Genomic DNA, 21,225 nt, shown 5'->3' with positions numbered 1-21,225 from the left:
CGCTCTGGTCTTACTGAACACGAGCGCCAAATCCTCATACTCAGGAGGAATGTGCAGTGCTGGCATCTGGTTCGGACTCTCCACCGAGGTCGCCCCTACGGAAACACCCAGACATAACCCCTCACACTGAGCAGACCACCCTTTAAGAGCTTTCTCTCGCCACGAAATAGTAGGATCATGGGTCATCAACCAGGGAAGCCCCAGTACCACCGGATACGCAGGAGAGTCGATCAGATAGAGTTGAATCGTCTCCTCATGACCCCCCTGCGTCCTCATCCTAAGTGGCGCTGTGACCTCCCCAATCAACCCAGATCCCTAACGGACGACTATCTAGGGCATGTACAGGAAAGGGTTTGTCGACTGGAAGGAGGGGAATCCCTAACTTAATACAGAATCTCCGGTCTACAAAATTCCCAGCTGCGCCTGAATCGACTAGCGCCTTATGCTGGGACCGAGGTGCAACCTGTGGGAAACAAACAGGTAAGGTAATGTGCACGACAGAAAGCTCTGGGTAAGTAGGGCGCCTACTCACCTGGGTGGACTCCCCACTGTACGACCGGCTCTCTCCCTCACCAGGGGACCCTCCCCAGCACCTAGCCGCGGTGTGCCCTCCGCGCCCACACTTGGTGCAGGAGACTGCCCCCCTCGGGCTCCTACCTCCTCTCCCTCTAGCGCCAGCACCTCCAAGCTCCATCGGACACTGCTCGGAGGCGCTGGAGGGTGGAATGGGGGGGCCCCACCTGGGACGTCCGCGGGTCGCCAGCAGGTTGTCCAGTCTGATGGCCATGTCCACCAGCTGGTCAAATGTTAGTGTACTGTCCCTGCAGGCTAACTCCCTGCGGACGTCCTCCCGAAGGCTACATCGGAAGTGGTCTATGAGGGCCCTCTCATTCCACCCCGCATCAGCCGCTAGAGTCCGGAACTCCAGTGCGAACGCCTGAGCGCTCCTCATCCCCTGTCGGAGGTGGAATAGACGTTCCCCCGCCGCTCTCCCCTCTGGTGGATGGTCGAAGACCGCACGGAAGCGACGGGAGAACTCCGCATACGTGACGGTGGCGGCGTCTATTCCCCTCCACTCAGCGTTGGCCCACTCCAACGCCTTGCCGGTGAGACAGGAGATGAGGGCGGACACGCTCTCGTATCCCGAGGGCGCCGGGTGTATGGTGGCAATGTAGAGCTCCACTTGTAGGAGGAACCCCTGACACCCGGCAGCGGTGCCGTCGTACGCCCTCGGGAGCGAGAGCCGAATCCCACTGGGTTCCGGTCGATGGACGGGCTGGTTGTCCGGTGGTGAAGGTGATGGTGCGATAGGTGGGGCTATGGGAACCCCGCTGGTCTCCCATCGACGAAGGGTGTCCATGACGCCCTCCAAGGCGTGCCCGATCCGGTTGATCCGGTGCTCGTGTCCAAGGAGACGCTCCTCCATGGGGTCGACGGGTGCTCCTGCTGATTCCATCTGGTGGTGTGTGATTCTGTCACGTTGCTGTGTATAGGTGTGGTGTGGAATCAGGCGCAGGCAGCAGAGGGTAAGTCCAACAAGACTTTACTTAGCACAAAAATAATCCACAACAGCCCGGAGGCAAAAAGACGCACACAGGCGTAATGCAAGCGCACACAAAGGTGCGTAAATCTCTCCTAAACACAAGGAGGAAACTACGGGAAAATAGTGTACCGTAACAGGTAGCGCAACCACGACACGAACAATCACACACAACACAAACCTAACAACAAGGAAACTAAATAGGGTGCTAAACGAGACCTAACACAAAACAGGTGTGACTAACAGACAAAACCAAACAAACACGAAACATCGAGCGGTGGCAGCTAGAACTCCGGAGACGACGACCGGCGAAACCTGCCCGAACAAGGAGGAGGAGCCGCCTCGGCCGAAACCGTGACATACGGACCCAGAGAATGGTCAATCCGGACCGGACAACATCGCATTTTGTTATATAAAAGTCAATAAATAATTTTTTTGACAGCTTTAAAAAATCAACAGGGCGCTGAGGCCTCTTAAACTCAACAACCTCTCTTTCTCACTCTCTCTCTCGAAGCAACGCCCGGCTCAACTAATGCCCCGTCTAATCCAATCGCGTGGTTATATGCAAATACAAAAGGCTGCGTCTTACCCAATCACATTAATCAAAATATCCTTCACGGCACCTTGGACAAGCAGGCAGAAAGAAACAAAGATTTGATCGCAGTTCAACGGTGAAGATCACAGATAGAAGGAGCTTAGTTACCAGTATCTTTGTTAATATGGCTTGTAAAAAAAATAATATATATATATATTCAAAGACAAGTGGACAGAACACTATTTATTCATTCTCCCCGCAACTAGCACAAAACCAATGGGCCTGATATGCAGTGAGTCCATAGCTCTCATGAAAAGTGCCAATGTTAAGCGCATTATGACCTCAGACATAGTCAATTCTATCAGATGTATCCCCTGAACACGGAGGTGAGAACATACAAGATTAACCAACTCAAATCCCAATATGAGAGGTCCACCAAAGTCCTTGTCAATTCCCTGATAGCCCAACAACATGCAATGGAGTGTTCACTGAGGATAGCTTGGGTTTTGATAAAACACAAAAAAACATTTTCAGATGCTGAGATAGTAAAATAATGCGTGTGAAGTTGCTGACACCTTGCTTGAAGGTAAACAACAAGTTGGACTCAGGGAAAAGATCAAACAGATCCCACTGTCAGATTCCACAGCAATGAGGAGAACAGAAATATTAGCTGAAGATTTAACTTCACAACTTGATGAGGCCATTCAGAATGCACCATGCATTTCATTAGCTGTGGATGAATCAACAGGTAACACTGATAATGCCCAGCTTCTGTTGTTTGTCAGATTTTATAACGAAACAAAGAAGGAATTCTGTGAGGAGCTGTTGGGCTTAACAAATCTAGAAGCACATACGCGGGGAGAGGATATCCATGAGGCCATCAAAGGGATGCTGACAAAACGGGGGATAGATCTGAAGTCAGTGGTCTCCATCACCACAGATGGAGCTCCAGCCATAATAGGAAGAGGGAGGGGACTGGTTGTACGTTTGAAAGAGGACCACCCTGACCTGTCATCATATCACTGCATCATACATCAATCTGTCCTGTGTGCCAGTCTGGGAAAAGAGTATTCTGAGGTCGTGACAACGATGATGAAACTGATCAACATTTTGAGAGCAACATCATCCCTACAACACCGCCTGCTATGAGGCATTCTGACAGAGTCCAATGCCAGTTTTGATGACTTACTACTGCACAACAATGTCAGATGGCTCAGCAAAGGCAGGACATTTTGGAATGCTTTTGGGCCATTCAGGAGGAAATCAAAGCTTTCTTATCAGAGCAAAAGAGTAACAAGGCAACTCAGTTTTCTGAGTTTTTGGAAGATGAGGAGAAGATGGAAACGGTTGCATTTTTGACAGACATTACATCACACCTTAATCAACTGAATGTTAACCTGCAGGGACAAGACAACACAGTGTGTGATATGATAACAGCAGTCCGGGCTTTCCAGAAGAAATTTGAGCTTTTCAAAAATGATCTCCAGGGAGAACTTGTCCACTTCCCCCAATCTTCTGGTGCAAACGCAGGGAGACAAAGATGTTCCCAACCATGTTGATTTCATCCAGAAGCTGATGGAGAACTTCAAGGCTTGTTTTGATGACTTCACTGTTGGAAGAGAACTGCTGCTGCTCATCCAGAACCCCTTCTTGGTCACAAATGTTACAAAGTTGTCAGAAGAAGCAAAACATTCAAAAAATTCTACAGCTGCACCATCGAGAGCATCCTGACTGGTTGCATCACCGCCTGGTATGGCAACTGCTTGGCCTCTGACCGCAAGGCACTACAGAGGGTAGTGCGTACGGCCCAGTACATCACTGGGGCAAAGCTCCCTGCCATCCAAGACCTCTATACCAGGCGGTGTTAGAGGAAGGCCCTCAAAATTGTCAAAGACTCCAGCCACCCTAGTCATAGACTGTTCTCTCTGCTACCGCACGGCAAGCGGTACCGGAGTGCCAAGTCTAGGTCCAAAAGACTTCTCAACAGCTTCTACCCACAAGCCATAAGACTCCTGAACAGCTAATCATGGCTACCCGGACTATTTGCACTGCCCCCACCCCATCCTTTTTACGCTGCTGCTACTCTGTTAAGTATTTATGCATAGTCACTTTAACTCTACCCACATGTACATATTACCTCAACTACCTCAACTAGCCGGTGCCCCCCGCACATTGACTCTGCACCGTTACCCCCCTGTATATATAGCCTCCCTACTGTCACTTTATTTTACTTCTGCTCTTTGTTTTTCTCAACACTTTTTTTTGTTGTTGTTTTATTCTTACTTTTTTTGTTTAAAATAAACGCACTGTTGGTTAAGGGCTGTAAGTAAGCATTTCACTGTAATGTCTGCACTTGTTGTATTCGGCGCATGTGACCAATAAAATTTGATTTGATTTGATTTGAACAGATCTTCAGATGGGTTGATGTTGCATCGCAGCAAATGGAGTTGATTGAGCTGCAAGAAAATGTGTCTCTTGAAAGAGCAGGCTGGTGATTGTGACCCTGTCACTTTCTGGGGAAAGATGGTGCCTGCAGCTGATGTCCATGTTTTCAAGAAACTGGCACTAGACATCCTGACCATGTTTGCCTCCACATACAGCTGTGAATCAGCCTTCTCCACAGTGAACTTTAATAAAAACAAATAACTTTATACCAGTCATCAAATACACACAATATAGGTCACTGATGTTTACTTTGTCCATACTGTCTGACACATGCACAGACACGCGCGCATGCCCACACCAGCCCATGCACACTCACATGCATGCACATTTTCCAATGTTATCGTATCTATTTTATCTAGTGGTCTACAGGAGAGGTGTAAAGTGCAGAAAGACGATAAAGAGCCCATAAAAATATAATTTTGACAACGTGTGTTCAGGAATTAGGAACTGTGGGAAAGGATTTACAACACAGCTAGCTAAAACTAATAAATACATTTCTTTCTAATCATCAATTAAACTGTGAAACTTCTTCCTCTTCTAACATTTTTTAAATTTAGCAGATGCTCTTATCCAAGGCAACAATTAGGGGTAAGTGCCTTGCTCAAGGGCACATTAACTAATTTTTAATCTAGTCAGCACAGGGATTCGAACCAGCAACCTTTCGGTTACTGGCCTTACACTCTTAACGGCTAGGCTAACTGCCGCCTTCTTCTTCTTCTTCTTCTTCTTCTTCTTCTTCTTCTTCTTCTTCTTCTTCTTCTTCTTCTTCTTCTTCTTCTTCTTCTTCTTCTTCTTCTTAAATAAATAAATAATTACTAGCTATGGTCTCACTCCCACTTTCTTTTAACAGCTCCAAAAATCAGAATGGTTCAATGTGGTCCTCTGTAGCTCAGCTGGTAGAGCCTGGCGCTTGTAACGCCAAGGTAGTGGGTTCGATCCCCGGGACCACCCATACACAAAAAAATGTATGCACGCATGACTGTAAGTCGCTTTGGATAAAAGCGTCTGCTAAATGGCATATTATATATTATATATTATATTATATAAAAAACTGTTTAAGTCACTCGGCTCTTTGGTCTTGGAACTCTCTCCAGACCATTTTGAAACTCCAGGTTGATTGACTCTCATGTTACTGAGGAATGTGATTGTCACCAGCAATTTCATAAGGTGGTACATATTGATTTATCTATGATGTCTCTGTATGTAATTGTAATGTATGTGTGTCTATGTCTATAATTAGCTTAAGGTGTGTTTATGTCTGTAAATTGTTGTCTGAAATTTGTCTGAAACTTTGTTCCCCCCTGCTGCTATCTTGGTTGGACCAGGTCTCTCTTGAAAAATTGGATTTATCTCAATGAAAGTACCTGGATAAATAAAGGTTAAATAAAAAATTAATAATAATAAATAAATACAAATACTGAACCCATAAAATACCATAAAATCCCTTTCCCAGTTTATTCGCAGCCTAAAGCTGGTGTGACTCTACTCTGCTCTCTGCTGGTGAGAAGTCAGAACTGCAGCTTGGTGAATGTTACAGCTCAGCTCTCCTCCTACGTGCACACCCCCACTCCTGTCGACAAACAATCGAAACCTGCATGCCAAATCTCACAGAGGAAACACAGACACTGTCTTTGACCAGTAATGGGATCATGTCATCGCACCCTCAGCCACTTTCATAACACACGTGTGTGGAGAATGGAGGATTAGAGGAAGAGAGGAAGGATTTAGAGAAGTAAAAGAAAGAACAGGACTGACCGACTGAATCATTGATTCACTCACTTTTCCCCCATTTCTCCTCCACTCCACGCTCTCTCCTCCCCCATCTCTCCCACTCATCTCTTTCTCTCTCTTCTCTTTCCTCCCTTGCTCCAGATGAACAGCATGAACAGTGTCAGTATTTCAGAGGACATCAAGCCTCCTACAGGTCTCCAAAATCTGGGGAACATCAACTACAATTGCACCAGCCCTGGAGGCATGTCCAAACACATCTGTGCCATTTGTGGAGACCGATCCTCAGGTGAGAAATAGGGACTCACCGCAGCCCTAGCCCCCGATACAGGTGGCAGTGACTCCACTATTGTCGTTACTTTTGTTGTGGAGATTCATTCCCATTTATTTTAGATTTTGTAAATTACCTCATTGTAGATTTTGTTCTCCAGTCCTCATCCAATAACAATGGACTATGACATTGATTAAGAGGGAAAGGTATTACATTTTTGGAGCAGTTTCTCAGGAAAAGCAGTGGAGTTTATGTTTTGCATGTTGTTTACCCAGGGAAGCACTATGGTGTGTACAGTTGTGAAGGCTGCAAAGGCTTCTTTAAGAGAACCATCCGGAAAGACCTCTCCTATATGTGTCGAGACAGCAAGGATTGCCTGATAGACAAACGACAGCGCAACCGCTGTCAGTACTGCCGCTACCAGAAGTGCCTAGCCATGGGCATGAAGAGAGAAGGTGTGTGTAAGTGTATGCATGTAGAGAGAAGGAAAGAGGGAAGGAGGGAGGGTGTGTGCTCTTGTGAGTGTGTTGGGGGGCGGGTCTGTAATGTATGGGTATTTATTGGTATGTGTGGTATGTCTACAGTACTGTACTGTGTTGTACTGTAACTGCTGTAAGCATGTGTGGCAAAGGTGTTCAATATGTTTCAATTTGCTGTATCCCTTTGGAGTGGTTTGTTCAGTTGGACTATCTCTAACCTTTGACCTTTGCCCTGTGACCCCATGCAGCGGTGCAGGAGGAGAGGCAGCGGGGGAAGGAGCAGGGGGAGAAGGAGGTGGAGTCCACCAGTAGTTTTAATGAGGAGATGACCGTCAATAAGATTCTGGACGCAGAGCTTGCCGTGGAGCCCAAGACAGAGACATATGCAGATGAAAGCCCCGGCAACTCGGTAAGGATGACATAGAACATAAACACAATCAGAGCATTACTATTGAACATGGAAATAACATCTCCCTCTTGTAAATGCTATCCATTTAATGTTAAATGGCTAAGATGGAATATTATTCAGATATGTTGTATCTCTCTTTATCTTCTGTCTAGACGAACGACCCGGTCACCAACATCTGCCAGGCAGCAGACAAACAGCTGTTCACCCTGGTGGAGTGGGCAAAGAGGATCCCTCACTTCTCAGAGCTGCCCTTAGACAACCAGGTTATTCTACTACGGGCAGGTACAGCACTTAGTACTCATACTCAAAGTACTCATATTTTTTTCTTAGACAGAAGCACACTTTGATTAGAGGGCTAGAAAATCGAACTATAGCCATAGTCTATTTTCACTCTGGTTATAGCTATCAACCATATTGATGTTGCACACACCAGTTTCCAATCAGAGCCATATCTGTGCTGTACATATTCTCAGTAGTGACTATTTTTTTAACAAAACAGCCCAACGCTGATCTATGCTGGGATATTCCTGGTGGGATATTTCACACACACGTGGAACGGAAATGTCACACAGCATCACTAATGAGCTGAAGAGGTTTTAATAACCTGATAGAAATTTTCTGAGAGAGAAACAGAGAGAGAAACAGAGAGAGAGAAACAAAGGGATAGATAATATGAAGAGAGAGAGAGAGTTAACCCAATAGTTACCCGGACTATCTGCATCGACCTTTTTTGCACAAACATTTTTGACTCAACACATACGCTGCTGCTACTGTTTATTATCTGTCACTTTATTCCTAGTTATGTACACATTTACCTCAATGACCTCGTACCCCTGCACATCGACTCGGTACTGGTTCCCTGTGTATATAGTAAGTTATCGTTACTCTGTGTATCTATTATTACTTTTATTATTATTTGTTTTACTTTTCTATTATTTCTCTATTTTCTTTCTCTCTGCATTGTTGGGAAGGGCCGTAAGTAAGCATTTCACTGTTAGTCCACACCTGTTGTTTACGAAGCATATAACAAATACAATTTGATTTGATTGATTTGATTTGAGATGAAGAGAGAAAGAGAAAGAGATATTTGAAGAGAAAGTCAGAGGGATAGAGAAGTGGGGAGATAGAAAAGGAGAGATATGAAGCTAGAGGGTGAGATGAGATAAAGAAAGAGAAAGGAAGCAATAGATAAACACTAGCATCCATGTGGTCCTCTGTAGCTCAGCTGGTAGAGCACGGCACTTGTAACGCCAAGGTAGTGGGTTCGATCCCCTGGACCACCCATACACAAAAAAATAAATAATTATGCACGCATGACTGTAAGTCGCTTTGGATAAAAGCGTCTGCTAAATGGCATATTATTTATTTATGTTGGTTGCCAAGTTAAAGTAAATGGAAAGGGGTATACCTGGTCAGTTGTACAACTGAATGCATTCAACCGCATTTAACCCAACCCCTCTGAATCAGAGAGGTGCAGGGGGGCTGCCTTAATCGACATCCAAATCATCGGCGCTAGGGGAACAGTGGGTTAATTGCCTTGCTCAGGGGCAGAACAACAGATTTTTACCTTGTCAGCTCGCTCCCTGTGTGTTTGTGTATTTATGTTCAGGCTGGAATGAGCTACTCATCGCGTCCTTCTCACACCGCTCTGTCACAGTGAAAGACGGCATCCTATTGGCCACAGGCCTCCACGTCCACAGAAGCAGTGCCCACAGTGCCGGAGTGGGCTCCATCTTTGACAGAGTATTGACAGAGTTGGTGTCTAAAATGAAAGACATGGAGATGGACAAGACAGAGCTGGGCTGCCTTCGAGCCATCGTCCTCTTCAATCCAGGTCAGTGGGTCATATCTGCTTGGTAACAGCAGCATTTCTGATACGAGTTTGTTAAATTACGTCCTTTTTCTGTGTTCTCTACGTGGCGCGTGAGGGAAGGAATGAGGTTATTGATGTAGCAGTCAGAGATGAATCGATATGGCCTTGTGGCCTGGACAGTCTTCATGTTAGAGAACATGACCTAAGGAAGCCATACAATAGATTACTATGAGTCATTGTCATTTTTGGGGAGGTATTTTATTAGGATCCCCATAAGCTGTTGCGAAAGCAGCAGCTACTCTTCCTGAGGTCCACACAAAACATGAAACATGACACAATACAGAACATTAATAGACAAGAACAGCTCAAGGACAGACCTACATCAATTTAAAAAGGCACACGTAGCCTATATATCAATACATACACACAAACTATCTAGGTCAAATAGGGGAGAGGCGTTGTGCCGTGAAGACAACTTGAAGACAAGTTTGCTATGTGAGATGGAAGGGAGTTCTATGCAATAATGGCTCTGTATAATACTGTACGCTTTCTTGAATTTGTTCTGGATTTGGGGACAGTGAAAAGACACCTGGTGGCAAGTCTGGTGGGGTAAGTGTGTGTGTCAGAGCTGTGTGTAAGTTGACTATGCAAACAATTTGGAATTTTCAACACATGAATGTTCCTTATAAGAAGAAGTGATCAAATCAAATCAAATTGTATTTGTCACATGCGCCGAATACATTACCGTGAAATGCTTACTTACAAGCTCTTAACCAACAATGCAGTTTTAAGAAAATAGAGTTAAGAAAATATTGACTAAATAAACTAAAGTAAAACAAAAAACATAATACAAGTAACATCATAAAATAGCAATAATGAGGCTATATACAGGGGGTACTGGTACCAAGTCAATGTGCGGGAGTACAGGTTAGTCGAAGTAATTTGTACATGTAGGTAGGGGTAAAGTGACTATGCATAGATAATAAACAGCGAGTAGCAGCAGTGTCAATGCAAATAGTCCGGGTGGCCATTTGATTAACTGTTCAGCAGTCTTATGGCTTGGGGTAGAAGCTGTTAAGGAGCCTTTTGGACCTAGACTAGGCGCTCCGGTACTACTTGCCGTGCAGTAGCAGAGAGAACAGTCTATGACTTGGGTGACTGGAGTCTTTGACTGATGTAGTCAGTCTCTTCTCAACTCTTAGCCAAGAGAGACTGGCATGCATAGTATTTATATTAGCTCTCTGGTTACAATGAATAGCAAGACGTGCTGCTCTGTTCTGGGCCAGCTGCAGCTTAACTAGGTCTTTCTTTGCAGCACTCAACCACACGACTGGACAATAATCCAGATAAGACTAAACTAGAGCATGCAGGACTTGCTTTTTGGAGTGTGGTGTCAAAAAAAGCAGAGCATCTCTTTATTATGGACAGACCTCTCCCCATCTTTATAACCATTGAAACTATATGTTGTGACCATGACAGTTTACAAACTAAGGTAACACCAAGTAATTTTGTCTCAATAGCCACACCATTCTTTTAAATAAATAAATGGTCATTTAGCAGACGCTCTTATCCAGAGCGACTTACAGGAGCAAATAGGGTTAAGTGCCTTGCTCAAGGGCACATCGACAGATTTTTCACCTAGTCGGCTCGGGGATTAGAACCAGCAACCTTTCGGTTACTGGCACAACGCTCTTACCCACTAAGCCACCTGCCGCCCTTTTGGTGTCTGTGAAATGCGTGGGCAGAATGACTGTATCTTTAATGTTGTGGTGTGACTAGGACTTTGGACCAGATTAAATTTAGATCAATATTAACCCGCAGTAACCGAAAACCACATAGCATATCATTGTTTTTATTTAGGCGATGTTGGAGGTGTAACTGCGTTGGAACTGTCCAATCGGTGAGCGGCTTCTCCTGTGGTCATTGTCATAAAGCCACACCCGTCCCACCAATGTTAGAAGTTCAGAACGAGAAAGTGTAGGCTATAGAAAATAATGACGCTCAAATTGAAAATGATTCAATTAAATAAGAAGGATTTATATTCCAGTGTTCAAACTTCTAACACGGCTGCATGGGATTTCTACTAATGCGACTCGGTGCATCCAATGGCAATGTCTGTGGCAGGAATAATGCCGGGAGCCGCTTGTGGATTTGACATTTCTAATGCAGTTACATCTCCGACACCGCCTAAACAAAAACCATGATATGCTATGCGATTGTTGGTTACCGCGGGTTAACGTTCATCTGATTGAATCCTGGCCTTTGTGTAAGTATCCAGTTTGACTGAAGTGGAAAAAGGAGAGGAAAGGTGTGTCTAGTCTAACAGGAGAAGGTGAAGTTATAAAGGCATCAGACTGACTGTGAAGGCTCTGTTGTTGCAGATGCAAAGGGGCTATCCAATCCACCAGAGGTGGACGGGCTCAGGGAGAAAGTCTACGCCTCGCTGGAGTCCTACACCAAAGCCAAGTACCCAGACCAGCCCGGCAGGTACACTACTCAGATCATACACACAGGACACATCCCAATACAATCTGATAACTTCCATTTTCTCCTTTATGTTTATTTATTTATCTTTATTTCAAATAAATTGTTTGTTAACTGTAATATTATGGACAGCTATCAGGCACACTCAATTATCTGTGGGGAAAAAGTTAAAGGAAAGTGAGCCATTCCTTGAAAAGAGGACATGAACAAAAGAAGACCATTTAAGAGTATTATGACGTGGTCATAGCCAGGCTTAATCTTTGTTTCTTGTGACTTCCCCATCAAAGTATACAGTGTAATAAAGGCAGCGGTTATGTGTTATCTATGTGTTTACATATACAGTGCATTCGGAAGGTATTCAGACCCCTTGACCTTTTCCACATTTTGTTACGTTATAGCCTCATTCTAAAATGGATTTAATTGTCCCCCCATCAATCTACACACAATACCTCATAATGACAAAGCAAAAATAAATTTGAGCAAATGTATAAAAAAAAAAACCTTAAATATCACATTTACAAGTGTATTTTGTTGACAAACTTTTGGCAGCGGTTACAGCATCGAGTCTTCTTGGGTATGACGCTACAAGCTTGGCACACCTGTATTTGGGGAGTTTCTCTCATTCCTCTCTGCAGATCCTCTCAAGCTCTGTCAGGTTGCTGCACAGCTAAATCGGGTTCAAGTCTGGGCTCTGGCTGGGCCACTCAAGAACATTCAGAGACTTGTCCTGAAGCCACTCCTGCGTTGTCTTGGCTGTGTGCTTAGGGTCGTTGTCCTGTCACAGTCTAAGGTCCTGAGCACTGGAGCAGATTTTCATCAAGGATCTCGCTGTACTTTGCTCCATTCATCTTTCCCTCAATCCTGACTAGTATCCCAGTCCCTGCCGCTGAAAAACATCCCCACAGCATGATGCTGCCACCACCATGCTTCACCGTAGGGATGGTGCCAGGTTTCCTCCAGACGTGACACTTGGCATTCAGGCCAAAGAGTTCAATCTTGGTTTCATCAGACCAGAAAATCTTGTTTCTCATAGTCTGAGAGTCTTTTACTGAGGAGTGGCTTCCATCTGGCCACGCTACCATAAAGGTCTGATTGGTGGAGTGTTGCAGAGATGGATGTCCTTCTGGAAGGTTCTCCCATCGCCACAGAGGAACTCTGGAGCTCTGTCAGAGTGACCATTGGGTTCTTGGTCACCTCCCTGACCAAGGCCTTTCTCCCCCAATTGCTTAGTTTGGCCGGGCGGCCAGCTCTAGGAAGAGTCTTGGTGGTTCCAAACTACTTCCATTTAAGAATGATAGAGGCTTTTGTGTACTTGGAGACCTTCAATGCTGCAGAAGTTTTTTGGTACCCTTCACCAGATCTGTGCCTCGACCAAATCCTGTCTCGGAGCTCTACGGACAATTCCTTCGACCTCATGGCTTGATTTTTGCTCTGACATGCACTGTCAACTGTGGGACCTTATACTGACAGGTCCCCCAGTTGACAGATCATGTCCAATCAATTGAATTTACCAAAGGTGGACTCCAATCAAGTTGTAGAAACATCTAAAGGATGATCAATGTAAACAGGATGCACTTGAGCTCAATTTTGAGTCTCATAGCAAAGGGTCTAAATACTTATGTAAATAAGTTATTTCTGTTTTTTAGCAAAAATTTGTAAAAACCTGTATTTGCTTTGTCATTATGGGGTATTGTGTGTAGATTGCTAAAATATATAAGTATATATGTATATATATATATATATATATATATATATATATATATATATATATATATATATATATATTTAATCAATTTCAGAATAAGGCTGTAACTTAACAAAATGTGGAAAAGTCAAGGGGTCTGAATACTTTCAAAAGGCACTAGGCTGACTGTTTTCAATGTGTATGATGTGTACTGTATCTGGGCCTGGCTGCATAAAACACTTTAAGTTAATTTTCCCCTTATCTTTACCCTTAACGTTTCGTTAACTTTAAGTCAGTTGCACAAAACATTTAAAGGTGAATTTCCCCCTTAAATTAAGTGGAAAAAGTTAAGGGTGCCCACCAGGTCCCTTAACTGCTTCATTCAGAATGGATATCAATGTAAACAGCATGTGTGGAGGTGAATTTTGCTTTCATCTGCTCTGGTTAAAAAAGGAAAACATCAACCAGCTAGCTAGCTACTTAGCTAAACAATGGAAGGTGCACAATCAGTGAAGGCTCCTCAGAGGAGGAAGGGGAGGACCATCCTCCCCAGCGAATGTCATAAAAATAAAATGTAAAACTTTTAAAAAGTTATACTTTTTAGATAAAACTATACTAAATATATTCACATCACCAAATAATTTATTAAAACACACTGTTTTGTAATAAAGGTCGTAGGGTAGCACCATGGTGTAACCGGAGAACAGCTAGCTTCCGACCTCCTCTGGGTACCTTGACTTCAATAAAAAACCTAGGAGTCTCATTGTTCTCACTCTCTTCCATAGACTTACACAGTAATTATGACAACTTCAGACTTCTTTCAGCATTAACTGACATGTTGTCCACCCAATCAAAGGATCAGATAATTAATCTAGTACTGAAAGCATAAGCTACAGCTAGCTAGCACTGCAGTGCATAAAATATGGTGAGTAGTTGACTCAAAGAGAGCGAAAGACAATAGTTGAACAATTTTGAACAAATTAATTTATTCCAAAATGAAGAAGCAAGAGAAAGAGATGCAGCTAACTAGTTCAGACTACTCAAACACCCTGCTCAAACAGAGGGATGCTATGTTAGCTAGCTGGCTATGACTATCCAATACAACACTAGAACTCTTCCAAGTCAAGATAAACTTTTGGTTTTACAAATGTATTGCCACCGGGGCCCGCCAGTGTAAGTGCTAAACTGCTTACTGACTGTACACTGTAATGTTACTGCATGATTGTAGCAGGTTTACAAACTCGTTAGTTCTATTAGTTATGTTAACTGATGTTACTTTGGTGACAACAATGTAGGCTGTCTGTAGCGGTTATGATATTGTTTGGCTTGGAAAGGTTTTTTCGCCTGGTCACATGCATCTGATGTGTTGTGCATTGAAGTCCACAAGCGAAGGTAAAAGGTGAGAGGAGGAGCGCGCATAGAAGTGAGAAGGAATACAACGTGGCTGCTATGAAAGTGAACTGTCTTTACATGTGATCAGGGTTGTATTCATTACGCTGATTCTGTTGAAAAACGTTTCTTAAACGGAAGCAAACGGAACGAAATGGGGATAAACACCTGAATTTGTCCAATAGAAACTCTCGTTTGCAACTGTTGGACTAATGATTACACATTAGATCCGCTAGATGCAGGCAAGAGTGTGCAAGGCGGTATTGAATGTGTCACTGTCTGTCCATGTGTCACTGTCTGTCAACTAACATTTTTGTCTCTGCCTCTATGCGCCTACATTTAAACTTTCATTCATAGGTTAGGTTGTAGCAACCTCATGATAGGTATAGGGAAAATTTGAGTATCATGTAGTAGCCTAAACCTATCACTGTTACATTGAACTGGGTGAATGGGATATGAATGAGAGTCATCAAATAGGCTGTAATAGAAATAAGGCCATGCTCATTAAAAAGAAAATCGTCCTCCCTCATCTTAAACGGCACCGACTACCACTGTGCACAATCCAAGGCTACAAAGCTAGCCAGCTAGTTAGATATACAGTGAGTATATACAAAAAGTATTTGATCCCCTGCTGATTTTGTACGTTTGCCCACTGACAATGACATGATCAGTCTATCATTTTAATGGTAGGTTTATTTGAACAGTGAGAGACAGAATAACAACAACAAAATCGAGAAAAATGCATGTCAAAAATGTTATAAATTGATTTGCATTTTAATGAGGGAAATAAGTATTTGACCCCTCTGCAAAACATGACTTAGTACTTGGTGGCAAAACCCTTGTTGGCAATCACAGAAGTCAGACGTTTCTTGTAGTTGGCCACCAGGTTTGCACACATCTCATGAGGGATTTTGTTCTACTCCTCTTTGCAGATCTTCTCCAAGTCATTAAGGTTTCGTGGCAACTCGAACCTTCAGCTCCCTCCACAGATTTTCTATGGGATTAAGGTCTGGAGACTGGCTAGGCCACTCCAGGACCTTAATGTGCTCCTTCTTGAGCCACTCCTTTGTTGCCTTGGCCGTGTGTTTTGGGTCATTGTCATGCTGGAATACCCATCCACAACCTATTTTCAATGCCCTGGCTGAGGGAAGGAGGTTCTAACCCAAGATTTGACGGTACATGGCCCTGTCCATCGTCCCTTTGATGTGGTGAAGTTGTCTTGTCCCCTTAGCAGAAAAACACCCCCAAAGCGTAATGTTTCCACCTCCATGTTTGAAGGTGGGGATGGTGTTCTTGGGGTCATAGGCAACATTCCTCCTCCTCCAAACACGGCTAGTTGAGTTGATGCCATAGAGCTCCATTTTGGTCTCATCTGACCACAACACTTTCACCCAGTTCTCCTCTGAATCATTCAGATGTTCATTGGCAAACTTCAGATGGGCATGTATATGTGCTTTCTTGAGCAGGGGGACCTTGCGGGCGCTGCAGGATTTCAGTCCTTCACGGCGTAATGTGTTTCCAATTGTTTTCTTGGTGACTATGGTCCCAGCTGCCTTGAGATCATTGACAAGATCCTCCCGTGTAGGTCTGGTCTGATTCCTCACCATTCTCATGATCATTGCAACTCCACGAGGTAAGATCTTGCATGGAGCCCCAGGCCGAGGGAGATTGACAGTTATTTTGTGTTTCTTCCATTTGCGAATAATCGCACCAACTGTTGTCACCTTCTCACCAAGCTGCTTGGCGATGGTCTTGTAGCCCATTCCAGCCTTGTGTAGGTCTACAATCTTGTCCCTGACATCCTTGGAGAGCTCTTTGGTCTTGGCCATGGTGGAGAGTTTGGAATCTGATTGATTGATTGCTTCTGTGGACAGGTGTCTTTTATACAGGTAACAAGCTGAGATTAGGAGCACTCCTAAGTAGAACAAAATCCCTCATGAGATGTGTGCAAACCTGGTGGCCAACTACAAGAAACGTCTGACCTCTGATTGCCAACAAGGGTTTTGCCACCAAGTACTAAGTCATGTTTTGCAGAGGGGTCAAATACTTATTTCCCTCATTAAAATGCAAATCAATTTATAACATTTTTGACATGCGTTTTTCTGGATTTCTTTGTTGTTATTCTGTCTCTCACTGTTCAAATAAACCTACCATTAAAATTATAGACTGTTCATTTCTTTGTCAGTGGACAAACGTACAAAATCAGCAGGGGATCAAATACTTTTTTTCCCTCACTGTAGCTACTCTGCAAGCTAGCTTGACGTACTAGAAAGTAATATAAACAAGTTGAGAAAAAAGTAACTATTACAAGAAACGGGGTTTATTATCTTCTGAAGCAATTTGGTTATCCTGTCTTGATAGTAAAAGTTATATTTTGCTATCTCACAAAATGAAAGCGATCTTTATGACGAGATGTTTAGTTAGTGAATCAGGGTGTCTCCATGGTAACCAGGTACTCTTTCTTCCATACATGCCTTCAAACCCCTTAAGTATGCCCTTACCTAAGGAAATCATTGAGGGGCTCTATGCAACACCCTTAAACAATTCCCTTAGGTAAGGGAAAATCATTTTTTAAGGTAAACACTTAAAGGAAACACTGAAGATGTTTTATGCATCCGGGCCCTGATCCTTTTTCCTTCTTGTAAGGTGATGTCAAAGGAACATTTCCATCCTGGATGGAAAATAATGTTCTATTTTATTCTATTCTCCCTCCTCCTAGGTTTGCCAAACTGTTGCTGCGTCTCCCCGCCCTGCGCTCCATAGGCCTGAAGTGTCTGGAGCACCTGTTCTTCTTCAAGCTGATAGGAGACACTCCCATAGACACCTTCCTCATGGAGATGCTTGAAGCGCCGCATCAAATCACATGACACAAATCCCCCTTCTCTCTGTATTAGCCTAGGCAGGCGATAGTGGGCGCTAGAGCTGCACTATCATCTATTGATGTGACCAGCTGGTAATACACTTGTGTCCCCCTTGTACCGGCTCGTACATAAAGCATCCTCCATTCAGGCTGCAAAGGCATCATTTTCCTCCTTAACTAGCATTAATGGCTGTCTGTCTGTCAAAAAAAATATATAAGGATAAATATGTGTACTGTCTTAATAAAACACAATTTTACACCACCATTTTCCGATTTTTGGACAACTTAGGATGTTGCACACCTTTGGCTGAACGCGGTTGTGCAACATCCTAAATTGTCAGAAAATGGTGGTGGAAAATTGGGCACATCAAATTGGGCACGTCAATCCTAGGCAATAGTGCAGATCTAGCGCCCAATATTGGCTGCCTAGGCTGTCTCTGTATATACTCCCACAATGTAATTGATATGAAGATTAAACTTGATTCAAGTTGTAAAACAGACATATTTTGTACCAAGCACAAATTATTATTATTGTAAAAAAGGGATTTTTTTGGGGGTGTGGGGAGGGCCTGGTTTTAAGGGGGAGGGGTATGGTGTAAAAACTACACTGTTAAAATACATTCTAATAGAATTGTTACAATATGATTGGAGTAAATAGGTAATTTCAGGTATCCATTTTAAAAGCAACCCAATGCAGTATTAAAAAGCTTATTTTATTCAAAGATGAATTGTATAACATTTCTTCAGAATACTGTGATATCTTTCATGGACCATCCATATCCTGCGTCAGAATGTCTTGTTTCCTCAGTGAGCCACTAGATGCCGTGAGTAGACCTATGTACCAGTAGTTCTCAGCTGGCTAGAGAATCTGCCAATGTGCTATGTGTTTTATTCAAATGATGGGGGAATGCGTCCAATAGGCTAATATCCAGTACACGGAGCGAAGGAAAGTACATAAAATAGAATCCTCCGAATTCAGAATTGACCCAACGTGGTTGAGATGTGACAGAGGAAGGGGGGGACTCATGGCAAAATGTGTAGAATAGCAGGAAATTAGCTTTAAAACTGCAACATTTTCTCTCAGCCTCATGGCAAAATTGTAGAATTGCAGGAAATTAGCTTCAGACCTTGCGTATGGCCTCACAAAACTGTGGTAAACCACTGCCTGTGTGGGAGTCTGGGAGGACTGGCACTGCCTGGCAGGCGGTACACCCGGCCGGGCCAACGTTGACCATTGCCTCTGTTGAATTCAGCCATTTCTCTTCATTTCTTCATCTTCATTTTTTGAAGTTTTTCATTTTTGGACTATTTTATTGTCGACAGGCTACTCACATTGTAGTTTTTCAAGTTTTAAGTTTTAATGTCACATGCACAAGTACAGTGAAATGCCTTTCTTGCAAGCTCCAAACCAAAGAATGCAGTAATCAATGTCAATGTAGCACAAAAAATAGCATAAGGTAGAACGAAACCACAGGAAGAAATAAGAAGAACACCAGAAAGTAAGAAGCTATACACAGGGTTAGTCAGTTCCACCACCATATTTATTTTTCATTATTGTTTCGTTTTTTTTCTCCCAAGAATGGGATGGAAATAAAAATAACCAGCCTAATAATGAAGATTAGCATCCTAATTACATCCTAATTTCTTCTGACAAGCTTTAGTCTACATTTTAATAACATTTTACTGCAGTGGGCTAAATCAGGGTCACACAGAGTGTTTCTTGGTAGGCTTGAACAAATCTACTTTGAAACAAAAATCTACACCTCACAGACATGGTTATGGGTTTGAAAAAAAGAACACAGGTCATTTGACTGAAGGAAAGGGCAACTTCTTCCGTAAAATAAGAGGCAAAATGCAAGACGTGTGCCACCATTTTTTAATAAATATTTTCATATGGAAATATTAGGTCTAAAAGGATAATATTGAACACCTTTATAGGCTTATAATTCAACATAAAATATAATTTTGTCAACACAATGAATAAAATGTCCTTAATAAGCATCCCACTGGGCAAAAACTGATTGAATCAATGTTGTTTCCACGTCAAAAAAATAAATATATAAATGTGATGACGTTGAATCAACATGGAAAATTGATTGAATTTGAAAAAAGTCATCATTGTAAGGGAATCTTTTGTCCATCTTTTAAAGCTGCAATATGTAACTTTTGGGCCGACCCAACCAAATTCACATAGAAATGTGAGTTACAGATCTGTCATTCTCATTGAAAGCGAGCCTTAGAATACCTTTTTGCATCTTTTACTTTCGGTTTGTTACAACAGCTTCAAACAGCTGAAAATACAATATTTTGTGTTATGGAAAATATATTTCAAAGTGGTTTAGATGGTACAGTGATTCTCTACACTATACTTGCTTGTTTTGTCACATAAACTGACATTTTTGCAACCAGGAAATGGTGGCGCGATTTATGCATAGTGCATCTTTAACCTAAATCCAATGATATGGGGAATTTTGGGCGGGATTTCACGTTGAATTCATGTTAGTTGACAACTGAACCAAATGTAAATCAAAACTAGACATTGAACTGATGTCTGTGCCCAGTGGAATAATACATTGGCAAGGTCGTAAATAAATATTTGTCATTTTCTGTATTCTGGATTTGCTAAATTATCATTTTATTCTAGTTTCACAAAGCATTCAGTGTTTTATTATTAATTAAAGTAAGTAATTTATAGCCTATAAGTTATATGAGGTGTGCTGGTACAGTGGCTTGCGAAAGTATTCAACACCCTTGGCATTTTTCCTATTTTGTTGCCTTACAACCTGGAATTAAAATTGCTTTTTTGGGGGGGTTGTATTATTTGATTTACACAACATGCCTACCACTTTGAAGATGCAAAACATTTTTTCTTGTGAAACAAACAAGAAATAAGACTTGAGCGTGCATAACTATTCACCCCCCCCCAAGTCAATACTTTGTAGAGCCACCTTTTGCAGCAATTACAGCTGCAAGTCTCTTGGCACATCTAGCCACTGGGATTTTTGCCCATTCTTCAAGGCAAAACTCCTCCAGCTCCTTCAGGTTGGATGGGTTTTGCTGGTGTACAGCAATCTTTAAGTCATACCACAGATTCTCAATTGGATTGAGGTCTGGGCTTTGACTAGGCCATTCCAAGACATTTAAATGTTTCCCCTTAAACCACTCGAGTGTTGCTTTAGCAGTATGCTTAGGGTCATTGTCCTGCTGGAAGGTGAACCTCCGTCCCAGTCTCAAATCTCTGGAAGACATAAACAGGTTTCCCTCAAGAATTTCCCTATATTTAGCGCCATCCATCATTCCTTCAATTCTGACCAGTTTCCCAGTCACTGCCGATGAAAAACATCCCCACAGCATGATGCTGCTACCACCGTGTTCCTGGGGTGATGAGAGGTGTTGGGTTTGCGCCAGACATAGGGTTTTCCTTGATGGCCAAAAAGCTCAATTTTAGTCTCATCTGACCAGAGTACCTTCTTCCATATGTTTGGGGAGTCTCCCACATGCCTTTTGGCATACACCAAACGTGTTTGCTTATTTTTTTCTTTAAGCAATGGCTTTTTTCTGGCCACTCTTCCGTAAAGCCCAGCTTTA

General features: G+C 42.9%; 1 protein-coding gene across 4 annotated transcripts in view; it reads left to right on the top strand.

The window, feature by feature from the left end:
• Window positions 1–18,137, top strand: part of LOC121540391 (retinoic acid receptor RXR-gamma-A) — a 57,192-nt gene extending 39,055 nt beyond the window's left edge. For 2 of the 4 annotated variants that reach the window (XM_041849234.2, XM_041849231.2), the window contains 7 exons: window positions 6,393–6,537; window positions 6,795–6,980; window positions 7,247–7,407; window positions 7,560–7,689; window positions 9,017–9,241; window positions 11,602–11,707; window positions 17,497–18,137. In XM_041849234.2, coding sequence (XP_041705168.2) covers window positions 6,393–6,537; window positions 6,795–6,980; window positions 7,247–7,407; window positions 7,560–7,689; window positions 9,017–9,241; window positions 11,602–11,707; window positions 17,497–17,644 — 1,101 coding nt within the window. In that variant the 3' untranslated portion in view covers window positions 17,645–18,137. The remainder of the gene's footprint in view (window positions 1–6,392; window positions 6,538–6,794; window positions 6,981–7,246; window positions 7,408–7,559; window positions 7,690–9,016; window positions 9,242–11,601; window positions 11,708–17,496) is intronic. The other 2 variants (XM_041849232.2, XM_041849233.2) reach the window with 2 other exon arrangements.
• Window positions 18,138–21,225: the final 3,088 nt, after the last annotated feature.

Source organism: Coregonus clupeaformis, chromosome 26 (genome assembly GCF_020615455.1).
Source record: "Coregonus clupeaformis isolate EN_2021a chromosome 26, ASM2061545v1, whole genome shotgun sequence".
NCBI classification, from domain to species: Eukaryota; Metazoa; Chordata; class Actinopteri; order Salmoniformes; family Salmonidae; genus Coregonus; species Coregonus clupeaformis.
This window is presented reverse-complemented; position numbering and strand designations above follow the sequence as displayed.